The 16563-nt window shown below is 34.5% G+C and overlaps 1 protein-coding gene across 5 annotated transcripts; it reads left to right on the top strand.

Annotated features, from left to right (window-relative positions):
- Nucleotides 1-1470: 1470 nt before the first annotated feature.
- On the top strand, nt 1471-16154 carry LOC111452275 (DExH-box ATP-dependent RNA helicase DExH11). 5 transcript variants are annotated; one of them, XM_023092904.1, is made up of 23 exons: nt 1471-1852; nt 2420-2680; nt 2843-3103; nt 3221-3289; nt 3431-3521; nt 4138-4316; nt 4402-4509; nt 5968-6069; nt 6235-6435; nt 6597-6707; nt 6939-7006; nt 7469-7850; nt 8088-8243; nt 8326-8436; nt 8685-8738; nt 9257-9514; nt 10471-10580; nt 12124-12277; nt 12429-12879; nt 14671-14885; nt 15004-15242; nt 15534-15660; nt 15752-16154. In XM_023092904.1, exons 1-23 carry the CDS (start codon nt 1718-1720, stop codon nt 15962-15964), a joined length of 4056 nt encoding a protein of 1351 aa, XP_022948672.1. In that variant the 5' UTR covers nt 1471-1717; the 3' UTR covers nt 15965-16154. The 5 variants fall into 5 exon arrangements, with proteins under 5 accessions (XP_022948672.1, XP_022948674.1, XP_022948673.1 ...); XM_023092906.1 differs by having other exon boundaries at nt 3431-3509; XM_023092905.1 differs by having other exon boundaries at nt 3434-3521.
- The last annotated feature ends 409 nt before the right edge of the window (nt 16155-16563 follow it).

Genomic DNA, 16563 nt, shown 5'->3' on the forward strand with positions numbered 1-16563 from the left:
TTTTTCCAATATTTATATATATATTTTATATGCAATGGTAAGTAGGTATTTAAACAGGCATCAAGCTCGTTTGTTAGATTTTTTTTTTTATTATTCTGAATTCTTTAAAATACCTTTATATTTCACTGTATTTATATTTAAGTGTGTAAATATATTTAAAAATAAATAAATAAAACTTTGATGAGGATAGTTTGTGTGTTTATTAAATTTTAATATTAAACTAATAACAAAATCATTTTAAAATTACAATTTCTTAGCCTTAAAAATCAAGTTTTTTTTTTTTTTTTAAATGAAGTGTTCATTGTGAGAATTTAAGTAAAAACAAACTTAGTACGTGTTTAAGGTAATGAGTTCAAATAAGTAAAACGGTGTATTTTAGCCTGAGATTGTACTGATATATTGTAACGGTTGTAACAGAACTCTAAGTATGAAAAAGGTTTTAGTAGATAGGGGCGTAGAGATTTCTGAAAGTTGGACGAGGTTTAAAGGGAATACTAATAAATGTCGATGAATATTGATAAGGCAACCTCTTATACAAAATTTGGATTAATCCAGAAGATGGACAGAATTAAATTACGTGCGAACGAAGATTGAATTAGATTACTTTTTATATGGAAGGAAGATTTGGAAACCTGGTTCTAACTTAGTTACAGTAGAACTTGATTTCAAACCTAATTAAGGATTGATTGAATGACTAGAAGGATTACCTTCATTTGTAAACTTGGTTCTAAATTGAGTTACCCACCATTGAATTTGATTTCGAACCTAATCAAGGCTTGATTAAATGACTCGGATGCAATTTTAAATTGTGTTACCAACCATTGAACTTGATTTCGAACCTAACCAAGGTTTGATTGAATGACTCGGATGCAATTTTATATTTATTGGAAGATGTTCCGATCTTTTAGGGAAATCTCAATTTCAAATTTGAAATACATTCATCTACGAATCTGATTTTTACCCGACATATGGTTGGTTGGTTTTAGCTTTGATTTAATCCCGATTTTTACCCAACATATAGTTGGTTTTTTTAGCCTTGATTTAATCCCGATCCCCTCTAATCTAAGACAAAATCAAAGTGACCCTTTTACCCTTACAAACTTCATACCATTAAAAATAAAACTTTGTAACAAATATTGATGTGTATTTGCCTACATAGGTTCGAACCTTATTCTTGACATTTTTAATTGCATTTTTGAATTTCTTGGAGTTGGATCGTGTAATAGGTCCATTTGTAACATCGTGCGATTCTTATTAGATATAATTATAGATCTTATTAGATATAATTATAGATCTGCACCAGTATAATAATAATAATAATAATAAGAATAAGAATAAGAATAATAATTAAAAAAAAAAAAAAGTGTAGGAACATTTTTTTTTTTGTAAGAAATTTAAAATTAGTAGAACACAGAAGTTAGGCAAGAAATTGAGAGATGAAAACTTTATTATAATTTTGTTTGGAATGTAATTTAGATGCTGCAAGCACAGCCCTTGAACGTTTGAGTACCGCCGAAGCAGTGAAGTACCTGCAGTCACTGTCGGACGTTGGCTAAGTATCAAAACGGGGACGGATTGTGCCGCGCACTCGGCTCGATACGTTCCTTCCTCTGGAACCCGCCCAAATCTTCAGAATCTAATTTAGAGATAATTGTGCGTGGAAATTCAGAACCGCCGGGAAGAGTACGGAAGTTCGGTTGCAGAACTCTGATATGAAATGGATCCAATTGAAGCAACAAAAGAGCTTTCGTTTCGCGTCGGTTTTTCCGGCCACAGCGGCCATCTCAGAGTCGAGCCTCTTTCAACTGTGGAGCGCTCCAGCCCTGTTAGATCGCTCCCGGATTTCATACTTGTAAGTAATTCTTTTTCGTAGTGTAGCCCTTGTGTGGAAGCTTACAGTTAGTATGTGGCTGCATGCTGTTCATGGTTTTTTGCATTTCCGTTTAAAATTACTTTTAGGGTTTATCAATGTTATACCATTCTTCAGTTTTGAGTATTCGGTGTTTAGAATTTTTTTAATTTCGTGCTTATTGCAAGCCTGGTGTCACAATTTCACATAGCAGTTGAGGAGAAGATGATCTTCAGTTCTTATTGCATAAAGGTTGAGAATGGGATTGAAGCAGGGCTCATACTCCCTTTCTTCTGTTTTTATATTAGCTATTTCTCAAATTTTCTCTGCGGTGGAATTTCTTAATTTCTTAAGAATGTTTCCTGTCCCATGTATTTGTGTTTCTTTCCCTTCTCAAAGAAAGAGATGTTTCTTGCTAACCTAATTATTTGTAATTTTCCTTGTACCTGAAGGTTTGAATTCTTATCCTCACACTTGTAATGTTATTTTCTAAAAAATGCGACATTGCTTAATTACCACTAAGCATCAATTATGCACTGTGTTTATTTTTTATTTTTGGTTCAAATTCAGCCTCCCGCATTTCCTAAGGAAACTCCCGAAACAATAAAGGGCTACATAGAAGAGACTTATCTCCAGCCGAGGTTAGACCCTGATGAATTTTCCCCTGAAAAAGTGGGAAGACAATGGGATTTTGATTGGTTTGAAATGGCAAAAGTATCTTTGGATCCATCACAACCAAGATCAGTTGTGGTTCCCACTTGGGTGTTGCCATTTGAACGACCAAAGAAGGACGGAACAACTGGAGGGACATGGGAACCTTGTTCTGTGCAGGTACTGCTTGATTGTTCAATCTGCCATGCATGAAAAATGTTGGGTTAGCTATACTGAATTAAGATTGCTGCGATTATACGTTTCATGCATTTACGTTAAGTCAGTGATCTCGGCTATATTTTCTCATGACTGATTTTCCAATTGGACTAATTTCACTTTCAGGTGGATGTTTCTGAGTTAAATGTGGAAGCTCAAGAATCTGGTTCACAGCCACGCATGCCAGGACCGGCAAAAGATTTTGTAAGGGGAAGCATAAATAATCGTCCTTTTCGACCTGGTGGTTTGGATGATTCCCAATCTGTTGATAGAATTCTTCCTGTTGCAGCTTCAAATGGTGAGTGGGTTCAAGAAATTCTAAATGGTGGTCGTGCTCAATTCGTTCCCCCTATTTTAAAGCAAGGATTGGACCTTGGTGATCTCAAGGTAGTTTCTCTTATCATTGAGAAATGCCGAACAAAATTCTAACAAGAGAGAATGTATTGACTTTCCTTATATTTATATTTCGCTATTTTTTTAACTTTCCCTGATTTTGTTCACAAGGAATATCCTAACTCGTGGAACGTTTATGAGGACCAAAGTTTATTCAAGACCTCACCAGTTGAAAATCTGGTTTGTTTTAATACCTTGGTTTCCTTATAAAATGCTGAGCAGTGTTTTTGTTTATGGAGAATATATGTTGAAAACCCTCCTTAATAAGCATTGCTATTGGAGTTTTCCTGTTTCTTTCTGACCTATCTGCTAATATCACAGCAGAAAGAAATGTCTGTACAATTTGATGATTTGTTCAAGAAGGCCTGGGAAGAGGAAGCCATAGTATCTGTGGAAGATGGTGTGTGTTCTGGTATTTGTAAACTGAAACACTATAAATTTAAATTGATGATGTCATCAACAAGAAGGTCTGTTTGGCACTAAAATTGACATACAAGATGCTACCATATTTGTACGTCAAGTCCATTTATTGAGTCTGGTTCAATATTGTTGGTTCTATTGATTTTCTTTTGGGTTGAATCAATTTCTTTCGCAATAAATTTGGTTTAAGTTTTTCCTTTTTGCCTTCAAACTTATTCCAAAAATATTAGAATGAATAAAACCAATTTCATTTTATGTCATTTGAGTCTGTGCATTGGAAAGTAACCTTCAATTTTTGGGTTGAAAATATTAGCCTATTGGGTGTAATGATTTTCAGTCAACATGTTGGCTTAGGAAAATTCATACACACAGCTTTTAAGACGGAAAATGAACTAACCAATATATTCTTGCTAGTTGCTAGTAGATGATTTGGGAGGTTGGTATGGTGGCGTGATTGAATCGTCTTGGAATATACTATTTCTGCAAGCACGAAACACTTGCATTAAGGAAAACTTTATTTAACGGGTGTATATTCTTTGAATGAAAGTATAGTTCTTGTTGTTTGACTCTCTTTCATTCTTTTGTTCTCTATTATTATGTTTGGAAAGGTGAATCACCAAAAGCAGAATCTATTAAGTTAGAAGTTCAAGTAAATGAGCTCGAAGGCACTAGCATTGCACCTGCATTGGAAAAATCTGTGTTGGATGAAATTTTGTCCCTTGATTCTGGAGGATTGTCATTAAGATCCGATCAAGCTACTGATCATGGTAGAGAACAGAAGAAGGAGGTAAGTAATGGTTTCAATCAACTTTACTTTTGTGCTTTCTGTTCCTTTCTCTTTGTCACTGTTTTTTGCGGTGATTGATAAGCAGGCTTGGGTTGTAGTTGGTGGTCGCGAAGAGATTTCTTTGCACTTCCATGAGCTTGTACCTGATATGGCCCTTGATTTTCCTTTCGAATTGGACACTTTTCAAAAGGAGGTAATTATTATTATTATTTTCTGAAGAAGATACAAATTTCATTTCTATTGTAAGATATAGTAAGAACGTATGAACAAAAGATGCAATTTACTATGATGTGAAGTTATGTATGAAAGCAATTTTGCTTATATTTCATTGAGTAAAAAACAGTAATATGTATGTAAAAGAACCTCAATCATAGGTCGATAAAAGTAACGATCAAGTAATTTGCCTATGTCTATAAATGGAAGGAGAAATACAGCTATACAAATGTACAAGGAAATAAATAAATGGTTAAAAATCACTTTTTGGTCCCTGAACCTTCATGAAAGCAATAATTTAGTCCATGAACTTTGATTTTAACAATTTAGTTCCTATACCTTCACTTTTGTAACAATTTAGTCTTGAACTTTAGTTTGTAACAATTTAGTCTTGAACTTTAGTATGTAACAATTAGTCACTCTAATTTTGTAATGATCTAGTCCCTATCTTGAAAATTATTGTTAAGATTTCTGAAATCTCTTATATAGGTAGGCCAATAAATTTTTTAGGGATCCTATATGTCTATAAGCTACGAAGTCTAAATTGTTATACAATAAAAATCAACATTTAGTTTTGATGATTTTTTTTTTTTTTTTTTTTTGTGGCAAGGATTAAATTGTTACAAATTTGAAAGTATAAGGACTAAATTGTTAGAATTTGAAAGTTCATGGACTAAATTAATGCTCTCACGAAAGTTTAAGGACTAAAAGTGTTCTCTAACCTAAATAAAACTTTAAGTTTTCATCTTGATTTTCTGCACTCCCCCAAGCTGGATGACATGCATTCCTTGCTTAGAAATCAGTACCAAGGGTTGTTTGATGTAATGCCATGGTCAATATGTCTGCAACTTGTTATTGGGAAGGCACATGTCTTACATTTATTTGTTATTCTTACTGTTCTCTCTAATGAAATGACAATCTATCTCAACAGCTTCATTTGAATACGATGCACTGGATTTTTTTTGCAATAGGAATGATAGATTTTATTATCACACATTAATTCTATGACACCTTCTGTCTGGCTATAACTCAGAAAGTAGGCATTGTAACCTAATTCCTTCATAAATTACTTGAGCTAATGATCTAAACTTAGCTTCAACACTACTTCAAACGCCAACTTGTTGCTCAATGCCACTAATTCCATCACATATAGATGCAAGACCTTAAAGTTGATTTGTATTAATGATAAAGATAATAGATATTAGTGAGGCATCATTTTCCTTCCATTCCTTCTGCCACTCAACATAATTCCATATTTTAAGTACCTGATTATCTATCTTTTGGTGGTGCTGTTGGTACTTGGTATTATTTACTTTATGTAGTTCTCATAGTAATTATGACCTAAAATTTTTATTTGAAAGAAAAAAGGTCAACCAAAATTTTTTATTAGTTGTCGAATGAATAATTCATTTCTATTATTGTCTTGTGGTCATTACAGGCTATATATCATCTTGAAAAAGGGGATTCTGTATTTGTTGCTGCACATACATCAGCTGGAAAGACTGTTGTTGCGGAGTATGCATTTGCGCTAGCCACTAAAGTATGAAACGTTACTTCCAATGTCACAAATACATATTTATGAACAACATAGTTGAGCCTAACACTGGTCCATGACTCAAGTTTTTTTCATTTGTTTTCGAGCTTGCTTATACTATTATATTCTTAATGAATGCTAAGGTTTATTTCTGATCTTAATGCCATACAGCACTGTACTAGGGCTGTATATACAGCTCCCATCAAAACCATCAGTAATCAGAAGTATCGGGATTTTTGTGGGAAATTTGATGTTGGACTTTTGACTGGCGATGTCAGCTTGAGGCCAGAGGCTTCTTGTCTTATAATGACAACCGAAATATTAAGGTCAATGCTTTATCGAGGTGCTGATATTATTCGTGATATTGAATGGGTAAAGGAGCTTATTATGTGCTAATCTTTTAAACTGTAATTACCTCCCTCTTTGAGGTCTTTTTTATTTAATTATTTATTTTTGTTGTAAATTTTAGTTTTATATAATATACTAACAAATTACTGCATTTACCTTTTCTACTTGCATGTATGGGGAGATAGGTAATATTTGATGAGGTGCACTATGTCAATGATGTTGAAAGAGGTGTTGTTTGGGAAGAAGTTATCATTATGCTTCCAAGGCATATCAATATTGTCCTTCTTTCAGCCACGGTATTGTTCTCCAGTTAATTATCTACAGATGTGAAGGTTACCTTGGGTGTGAGGGGAGCTAAAACAAGATATTCTTCTGTAATCTTACAGTTTGTGATTTTTTAAACTTTGAAAGCCACAATATTCTACAAATAAGTTATCCTAAAGTTATAGCATGTATGGACTGTAGTGCTTGTTAATCTGGCAGCATAAATGGACTTTTCACCGAGTGCTGATTATCTTCGATTTTAGGTTCCAAACACTATCGAATTTGCTGACTGGATTGGTAGGACGAAGCAAAAAAGAATTCATGTCACTGGGTAAGAAGAGATTTGAGATTTCTACTCCTGGCAGTCATACTTTGGGAGTCTTGGGGGTTCTTCGAGGGATGCTAAACTCAAGACCTCGCTTTTTTTTTTTTGGTCCAAATTATTTTTCAATTATTCTGTTGATAATATACTGAGGTTCTTTTACCCCTAGGGTTGACTGCATTTTCACTCCTTTTAGAATTTGTATACTTAATATTTTGTGTATCTTTTCATTCAAATCAATGAAAAATGTGTATCATGCTTAGAAAAAAGCTCTAAATATGCAAAACAAGTTTTCAGAACAATTTGGAAAATACACGCACCTAAATATTTATGATGGGATTTATTTTTATTTTGTCCTTTTCTTTTCCGTGCTTGCTTTATTTTGTGGATGCTATAAGATTTTTGTTTATGTAATTTCTAGTTATTTGTCTTGACATTAATGGAATTCTTTTTACTGTTTGTCGTTATCAGGACTACCAAAAGACCAGTACCTCTGGAGCACTGCATATTTTATTCTGGTGAATCGTATAAAATATGTGAAAATGAAATTTTCTTATCTCATGGACTAAAAGCTGCCAAAGATGCATCCAAGAAAAAAACTTCAAGTGTTGCTAGCGGATCCCATGTTGGGGCTTCAGCATCAAATGATGGAGCAAGGAATCGAAAAAATGAAAGCTTTAATCGAATCAAACAGAATAAGCATTCAGGTTCCCAGAATTTAGGGAACTTTTCAGGAACAAGTTGGGGAAATCAAAAGAATGGAGATAGCCAAAACAATTGGGGATCAAGGAGATCAGATGCTTCTTCGTGGTTGTTACTTATTAATAAGCTCTCAAAGAGATCTCTATTACCCGTATGCACTCTAAAACCATTCTCACACATATTTGTGATTTGTAATATGTCCGAAGTCTAGCCAATCACGTCAAAAGGTTTCTTTCTTGTGCACGGATTGTGTCAATTTTCACATTGAAAGTTACTTGTTTTGCTGATTTTTTAGATAGTGTGTGGCCTTTTTTTTATTTAAAAAAGTAATTTTTAATAAATTAATTTCTATTAACACATTTTTGGCTGCTATTCATGCCATGTACAGGTGGTTATATTTTGCTTCTCAAAAAATCGTTGTGATAAATCAGCTGATAGTATCTACAGTATTGACCTCACTAGTAGTTCTGAGAAAAGTGAAATTCGCGTCTTTTGTGACAAAGCCTTTTCGCGTTTAAAGGGATCTGACAGAACCTTACCCCAGGTTTGGTATATTGGATGCTTTACTGATTAATTAATTATTCAATCAAATTTTATGCAATGTAATAACAAGGTAACATATACAGATTGTTAGAGTTCAAGGACTTCTTCATAGAGGGATTGGAGTGCATCATGCAGGTCTTCTTCCAATTGTTAAAGAAGTTGTTGAAATGCTATTTTGTCGTGGCGTGATAAAGGTAAAGTTGTCTCTAATGAATGTCATTTTTTATTTTAACTTTATTTTACCTCATTTTTTATTTTAACTTTATTTTACCTCATTTTTTATTTTAACTTTATTTTATGTTGCTTTTATTTGATAAGTGATAACCAGTCACATTTGCATCCTGAGAGTTTACAGTAGTCATTTGTACTAACTAAATTCATTAGATACAATGGAGTTCAAGTGATAATGGTAGGTCTATGCTTATCTCTATCTTTGTTGCAGGTTTTGTTTTCAACAGAAACGTTTGCAATGGGAGTTAATGCGCCAGCAAGAACGGTGGGTGTCATTGATCATCATGGATTGTAATTGAAAAACATTATTACAGATAGTAGGTTTGCCGTGAGCTGCTATGTCTTCAAAATCAAGTTTGTTTCATGAGTTGGCTCGATTTTCTTTTGTCAATAGTTGATGGTATCAATCTTAGAATCTCAAGTGAGTTTTCATTTGTATACTATCATATATCTAGCATGAAAGCGAATTTGGGTTGTTGGAACCACTGTATTTTTTCACTCAATTCACAATCTAGTTGTTTATTTTTTGGGTCGTTGTTTAGCTAATATTCATCTCTCTTGTCGAAATATGTGAAAACATGGTCAAGAATCAAACATGGTCAAGAATCAAGATACGGTTGTTGCTTTTCTATGTTAATACTCCACTCCTTTTTTTAGCCGGGACAGTTATTGACAGTATGTTGCTTAGCTCATATGAATGATTGACTTGCATCTTTTTTTAACAAAAAGCAAACTTTTCATTCATCTTATAACTTATATCTGACCTCTAAGGATTACGTACAGGTTGTTTTTGACACTTTAAGGAAGTTTGATGGGAAGGAGTTTAGGCAGTTATTACCTGGGGAATATACCCAAATGGCAGGTCGTGCTGGTAGAAGGGGGTTGGATAAAATTGGAACTGTCATTGTAATGTGTCGTGACAAGATTCCAGAAGAGAAGGATTTGAAGCGTGTGATAGTTGGAAGTGCTACCAAGCTTGAATCTCAATTCCGTTTGACGTATATTATGATCCTACATCTTCTTCGGGTGGAAGAGCTAAAGGTATGTTATAATGCTTTGGGAAAAGGTTCTCTCTCATAGATTTAGAAGAAGGCGTCAAAAAGGATCTCTTAGGAAGCAAGGTGGCACACATAAAGTGTAATGACCCTAGATTTCTACTTACTTAGAGTCGCTACCGTCATCATAATATAATCATTTTGTGCGGAAGTAAGTGTTTAAACTTTATCATAAAACATACACTTCATCTTAAAACACTACCATGGACTTACGTATTCGAAAACATTGGTAAAACGACACAATGAAATTCTAAATGAAATAAATAAGCATTAAAATTAAAAGCACCCTATTCTAACCTAAGTCTAACCTAAGTATAAGAAAATAAGCACAACTACCCTATGCATGTGCCAGGGTCTCCATGACAGTGTTTTAAGATGATGTTTATATTTCATGAAGAAGTTTAAATGTTTATTTCCGCACAGAAATGATTACGCTAGGATGACTGTAGCTACTGTAGCTACTCTAGGTAAGAAGAAATTTAGGGTCGTTTCATAAGGTGTTTATTTATTTTTTATTTACTTCTAATTTTTTAAAAAAAATTAAACATATATCTAAATATCTATCTATCTATATATATAATATAATTTTGTATGAAAACAAAACCTCAAGAAACAAAAGCAGTCCTCCCTTTTTTGTTCACTGTGCTTAAAGTCCAAAGCACTGATGAGTTTTAGTGTGCTTCACATTAAAAAAAGTATTAACATTTCTAGTTAGGTTAATATTTTAATCAGAAGAACTTGTTAACGTTTTTTATCAACAACAGGAATTTTTTTATCGCATAGTTAAATGTTTTGGTTGTGAGCGGCAGAGCATTTTTGTTGTTGTTGTAAAAATTTCTTCCTTCTCCATATTGTTAATTCTGGAGTGTTTTGGTGCACTGTTCAAACTTCTCTCTTAGTAGTTTTGTTGATTCAACATGTTGTTGGTAATCATTCCTACAGGTAGAAGACATGTTAAAAAGAAGTTTTGCTGAATTCCATGCACAGAAGAAACTCCCTGAAAAGCAGCAACTTTTAATGCGAAAGCTAGCTCAACCTACGAGAACTGTAGAGTATGTTTACAGTGATGATATATAGTAGTCTCTTATGTTTAACATGTTACTCTCTGAATTCTTATCCTGACTAACTTGTGCAAACTTCAACTATTCTCATAGGACAAGTGTCTATAACCCTGGAACATTTGGTTGCCAAATAAATTTTTGAGACATTAAATCATAGGTAGATAGCCACTATGATTGAATCCATTCTCTTTAAGCACTTTACTTCATACAATGGTCGTTATTGACTACTAAGCCAACCTATGATAGTTGCGTAGGTTAGAACTATGATTATGGCCCTTTTTGGAGGTGAAAATATTAAATAAAGAAGGGGAATTAATGAAATTGGCAGAGGAGGAAGTAATAAGCAGACTAAGCAAGTGGAAAAAACTTTCTCCTCTTACAAGGAGAGTTTCTTTAGTATTCACGACTCCATTAATAGGATTATCTATCACCTATTCTATCTTTTGATTCGTCTTGTTTTATCTTTTACTTTCATACGTTGTGCTATTTGAAAGATGTGATGGGTCAATAAGTGAGAAGGGAGTCGGAAAAAATTGGTTTAGGAGAAGACTGGAAGGAAAGGAATAGCATGGAGTATGACAGTCCATTATAAAATCCTAAAGTTCAGACTGGAGGGGTGAATCAATATTTTTCAGCCATTGAAATTAGGCTTGATCTGCTTGAATGTAATGGTGGGAAGAAAAGTTAATAGGACAAATCGATTCTAATCAGGATATTTAAATCTTTCCTTATTCTTGTTACGAATGCATTGTGATGAACAACGTGGGAGTTGATATCTCTTTGCTATATGCAAAGCAGCAGGATCTGGGGCTGCTTATCTTCCAGTTGCTGAGGGGTTATCTTTTTAATGCTATGCTTTTTACATTTATCCTTTGGCACCACTCAGGACTAGTATCTTTTGGGAAAATATAGACTTTCAAGTAGGTAATGGATACAGAACTTCCGGACTCTGGGTTCGTTCCGAAGGAATTCAAGAATTATCTAGCTTCTAGCTTTCTACTACCTGTCTAAATTCCCCACCTCGCATCACAACTTTTATGCTCATTACCCTACCCGTGCAACCCATCGTTATTATTCTGTTATTAACATAATTTAATTTACCTTTAAAGACTTCTATACCCTTCTCTTATGATGACATCTCAACCCATGTTTTTCCATTTTGCTTGGTTCCCGTCGGCCACCTTGGAGCTTATTTGAAGCAAGTAGAGGGTTTGCCGTTGCTATCAAAATAATAGTTGAATCTTATTAAAAAAAAAGAAAATCAAAGTAATAGTTGAAACCTTATTGTCATACACCTATCTCATGTTTCTAGGAAAAGGACGGGCTCCATACCGTCATTGATGGGTCCTGTTTCATGTTTCCAGTATATCATTCTAATAGTTGAAGTTATGTAATGTATTAAGGTGGTTCAGATTTTTCATATTTCGTTTGTTGTAATTTCGAAGTCTTTGGGCATGAATAAATAATTGATGTCTCTTACAAATTCGAACGAATGCATAATTAAATGGCTCATAAATCTGTTTGCTGCCTGTAGATGTATTAAAGGTGAGCCAGCCATTGAGGAATACTACGATTTATATGCTGAAGCTGAGAAGAATAGCAACCAGGTCTCAGAAGCAGTCATGCAATCATCTGCAATTCAACAATTTCTTACTCCGGGAAGAGTGGTCGTCGTAAAATCACAATCTGTGAGTGTTTATGAGAATATTCACATAAATGTAATTGATGTGATGTGAACTTCCATTTATATTACATTTTCACCTTGGATTTTAAAAAATATTTTTATGGCTAATCAGTATATAATATCATAGGGACTAAACCCAGTTTTACTATTACCAGGACAAAGATCACCTACTTTCAGTCATTGTCAAAGCCCTTCCCATGGCTAGCAGGCAGTATATTGTTCTGGTGCTAAAACCTGATTCACCACCTGTCCAAAGTTCCTCAAGTGATGACTCAGTCAAGAAAAAAGAGGATTTCCCCCAAGGTTACTTTATGGTACCAAAGTCAAAACGTGGCCTTGAAAATGATTATTATTCTCCATCTACACGTAAAGGATCTGGTGTTGTGAATATAAGATTACCACATGCTGGTGCTGCGGCAGGAGTAAGTTATGAGGTTAGAGGAGTTGATGCCAAAGAATTTGTGTGTGTGTGCAATAAAAAGATACAATTAAACCCAGGTAGGCTTCTTGAAGATGTAAACAATGTTGCTTACTCCCAGACAGTTCAACAACTGTTGGATATAAAATCTGATGGGAAGTTTCCTCCAGCCCTCGATCCGTTAAAAGGTAGCATCTTCATTACCTTTCTATTAACACGACAAACAATATTAAGCAGTGGTAAATCACTTGACATATTGTGCATTCATTCATATTCAACAGATATGTAACTTTTGGATGCACGCATTTCTCGATGAACTATGCATATTTCTCTGTTACAGTTAAGTTAGCTACATTCATCCCTTTCGTTTGATCGAAGTTTAAGCTAACTAAGTAGGAAGCCTGAACATCCTATTTTAAGATGAGTGTTATACCAGAGATTTGCTAGACAGACAGAATTAGACATGCTCTTGAGATATCTCAGATACCTGGTTTAGTATCTTTTAGTTTTTCTTTTCCAAATTTCAGAGTACATGTTGCAACCACGTTCTTAAGACACGGTGGGTTTTGCGGAGAAAATGAAGAAAAGTATTAAAAAAAACCAAGATATGAGTGTCCTTTTTCAAACCTAGTAATATTAACATCAAGGAACCAAGTAGTTGTTAAATAAAACATTTATCGATAGAAACTAAGCATCTGTTTAGGAAAGGTGTTTATGTTTTTTCAGACAGTTATTCACAAATTTTGCCAATTGGGAGTCCTTTTCGCAATATTTACGACACTTATCTTCTTGGTGCTCCCGTCGGTCATAAGGATTTTTGTAACTACTGTTTTTCACACCCTTTTTGCCAATTGGGATGCTTTTCTTTAACCCCTTTGTCTTTCAGGGATATCTCATCTTCTCGTTTTGTACATTCCCCTTTTTTGTGATCGATCTACATCTCGTTTCTTATTAAGATAAAAAAAAAGTTGATTGGGTCTCTCCTATCCCTTGGTTGTTATATCTTTATTGAGATTAGTTAGAATTTCAGTGTAAATTCATATATAGTGATAGTCTTTTGGTATAGGTTGTTCTGGTTTATTGGCTTTTAGTTGGGGTATTCTTTTGTACGTTGTATTTTGGGTTGGTTTTCTTTGTTGTTCTTTGTTGTATGCTTGTTGACTAAAGAAGCATAGACACTTTAGTTTGGATGACACGTTAAAAGTCGAACACTTGTTGGATCTTCCATCGTTTGATCCTTGTTGGACACTTGTTAGCACATAAAACATGCATTATATACTTTACTAGTTGTACAAAATAAATATTAGTTCGTGACTTGTTAGAGATGTATTAAGCGTAATAATGGACATAAATATTAATATAGGGAATAATAACAAAATTTAAGAGCTTAATACATCAAACTCAATTTGTAGCATATGAATATATAAGCTTATTGGCTTTCAATTTTCTTCCTATAAAAACTATAGGTATATTTATAAAAATGTATATTTAATAAGCATGTCCATGCCCTATCCTAAATTATTAGAAACTAATGTGTTCGAGTACATGATCGTGAGTTCATGTCTCGTCTCTGTATCCATGCTTCTTATGTTGTTGAGAAAAGAACTTTATAAAGTTATTTGTGTCGCTTCTCAAAGGAACTTAGAGAAAGCCACTTTCGGGAAACATGTCGGTCTCTTGAGAACCTTTGCATGCTACTCTGTCATTTATTCACATGCTCGTATCTTAAGCATAATTAAAACTCAAGGGTACGTAATCAAGTTGTGCATATCTTCCACATGCATTTTATGATTTAGTGTGAAGATTTTGTGACCTTGCAACATGCCATTGAGGTATCAATGCATTTATTCGTACTTGGATGCTATCACCATGCAAATCATTGTACATTTTTTTCTGTTATCATTTAAGAAAGTTATAGAATACATCATTTTAAGTATTCATCTACTTATGCTTACTTTATAATGGCGATTCCCTTTTAGACTTGAAGTTAAAAGATGTGAATCTTGTGGAGGCATACAAGGGTTGGACTGGCTTAGTGCTAAAGATGGTAGCTAACAAATGCCATGGCTGTATAAAACTGGGGGAACACCTGAAATTAGCAGCAGAGATAAAGAAACACAAAGAGGAAGTCAATAACCTTAAGTTTCAAATGTCAGACGAAGCACTTCAACAAATGCCCGACTTTCAGGGCCGGGTAATTTTTTTTTTTTTTCTGGATATATAGTGTTTTTTTTTTAATCTTGATTTATTATTTGAGTTAGATATATGGTTTATATCTGCAGCAGCATTCTAAATTTCGGTTTACGTGACAGATTGACGTTTTAAAGGAAATCGGCTGTATAAATGCTGACCTGGTCGTTCAAATCAAAGGACGTGTTGCCTGCGAGATGAACTCTGGGGAGGAGTTGATCTGTACAGAGTGTTTATTTGAGAATCAATTGGATGACCTCGAACCAGAAGAAGCTGTGGCGTTAATGTCTGCTTTCGTGTTCCAGCAGAGAAATACTTCCGAACCTTCCCTTACCCCGAAGCTGTCTATGGCTAAAAAAAGGTACATGTTTCTGTACTTTATTTTCCAAAATAAAAACAAATAAATAGTACATGTTTCAAGTATGTGAAGGCTCCTTGGTTCACTACAGTATTCTTTTGAACATCATTCCTAAATTTTATTGCCATCGCCTCAGCAATGACTGTGTAGAGACAAGTTACTTATGAAGCTATGGCTTTTACTTATGCTGTGTAAATAATAAAACGTCGAATATGCTGTGATCGTCCGTAAATGATTTGTTTTATAAACTTTTTAAGAAATGAGAAGGTGATCTTGGAAATGTATTTTTATCAGATTGTACGAGACAGCTATACGACTTGGAAAGCTTCAAGCCCAGTTCAGACTCCCAGTTGATTGCGAGGAGTACGCTCGAGACAATCTCAAGTTCGGTCTTGTCGAAGTAGTCTACGAATGGGCAAAAGTAACCGTTTCTCTGCAAGATGTTAATCGATTGTCTAGTTTTTCATTTGTTAGGCCTCTCAGCCTTGCATGTTTTTTTTCCAATTGTGCAGGGAACTCCATTTGCGGATATTTGTGAGCTCACAGATGTTCCTGAAGGCATGATAGTGAGAACTATAGTCAGATTGGACGAAACGTGTCGAGAATTCAAAAACGCAGCGGCGATTATGGGAAATTCTGCACTGCATAAGAAGATGGAGACTGCGTCGAATGCTATAAAGCGCGATATCGTGTTTTCTGCTAGTTTGTACATCACTGGACTCTGAAATGGCCAATTCTAAGGTATGTTGCTTCTTCAATTCATGAAATTACATGAGTCAATTCAGAATAGAATGTTGAACTATAGTAGGCATAGAGTTTTGTACATTATCATGTACTCTTTTTGTTAGTTAGAAAAGTGTCGAGAGAAAACAAGATGATCAGTTCAATGATACGAGCCTATAAGTTTTCATCTGCCTTCTATTAGTTCATGATCATCACTTGAAATTATTAGCAAATTAATTTTTGCCTAGCTCATATCTCCCCGAGGAAGCTCTAATGTTTAAAATCTTTATACCTCGTGGAACGACCGAAGAATAAAAAAACAGTTCACTTTTAGCATATATTGTCTTATTTGGATTTTTCCTTCCAGGCTTTCCTTTAAAGTTTTTAAAATATGTTTACTAGGGAGAGGTTTCCACACCCTTTATAAAGAATGTTTTGTTCTCTCCAACCGATCTTACAATTCATCCCCTTCTGAGCTCAGCATCCTTACTGGCACACTGCTTCATGTCCATCCCTCTGTGGGACTTGGCCTCCTCGCTCACATATTGCCCGATGTCTAGCTCTAATACCATTTGTAACGGTCCTAGCTCACTGTTAGCAG

The sequence above is a fragment of the Cucurbita moschata genome, unplaced genomic scaffold, assembly GCF_002738365.1.
Source record: "Cucurbita moschata cultivar Rifu unplaced genomic scaffold, Cmos_1.0 Cmo_Scf00014, whole genome shotgun sequence".
Lineage (NCBI taxonomy): Eukaryota > Viridiplantae > Streptophyta > Magnoliopsida > Cucurbitales > Cucurbitaceae > Cucurbita > Cucurbita moschata.

Coding starts and splice junctions, on each gene's coding strand:
- LOC111452275 (XM_023092904.1), top strand. CDS start 1,718: ATGGATCCAATTGAAGCAACAAAAGAGCTTTCGTTTCGCGTCGGTTTT. Junction 6,436..6,596: donor TTATTCGTGATATTGAATGG/GTAAAGGAGCTT, acceptor ATGGGGAGATAG/GTAATATTTGATGAGGTGCA. Junction 8,244..8,325: donor CTGACAGAACCTTACCCCAG/GTTTGGTATATT, acceptor TAACATATACAG/ATTGTTAGAGTTCAAGGACT.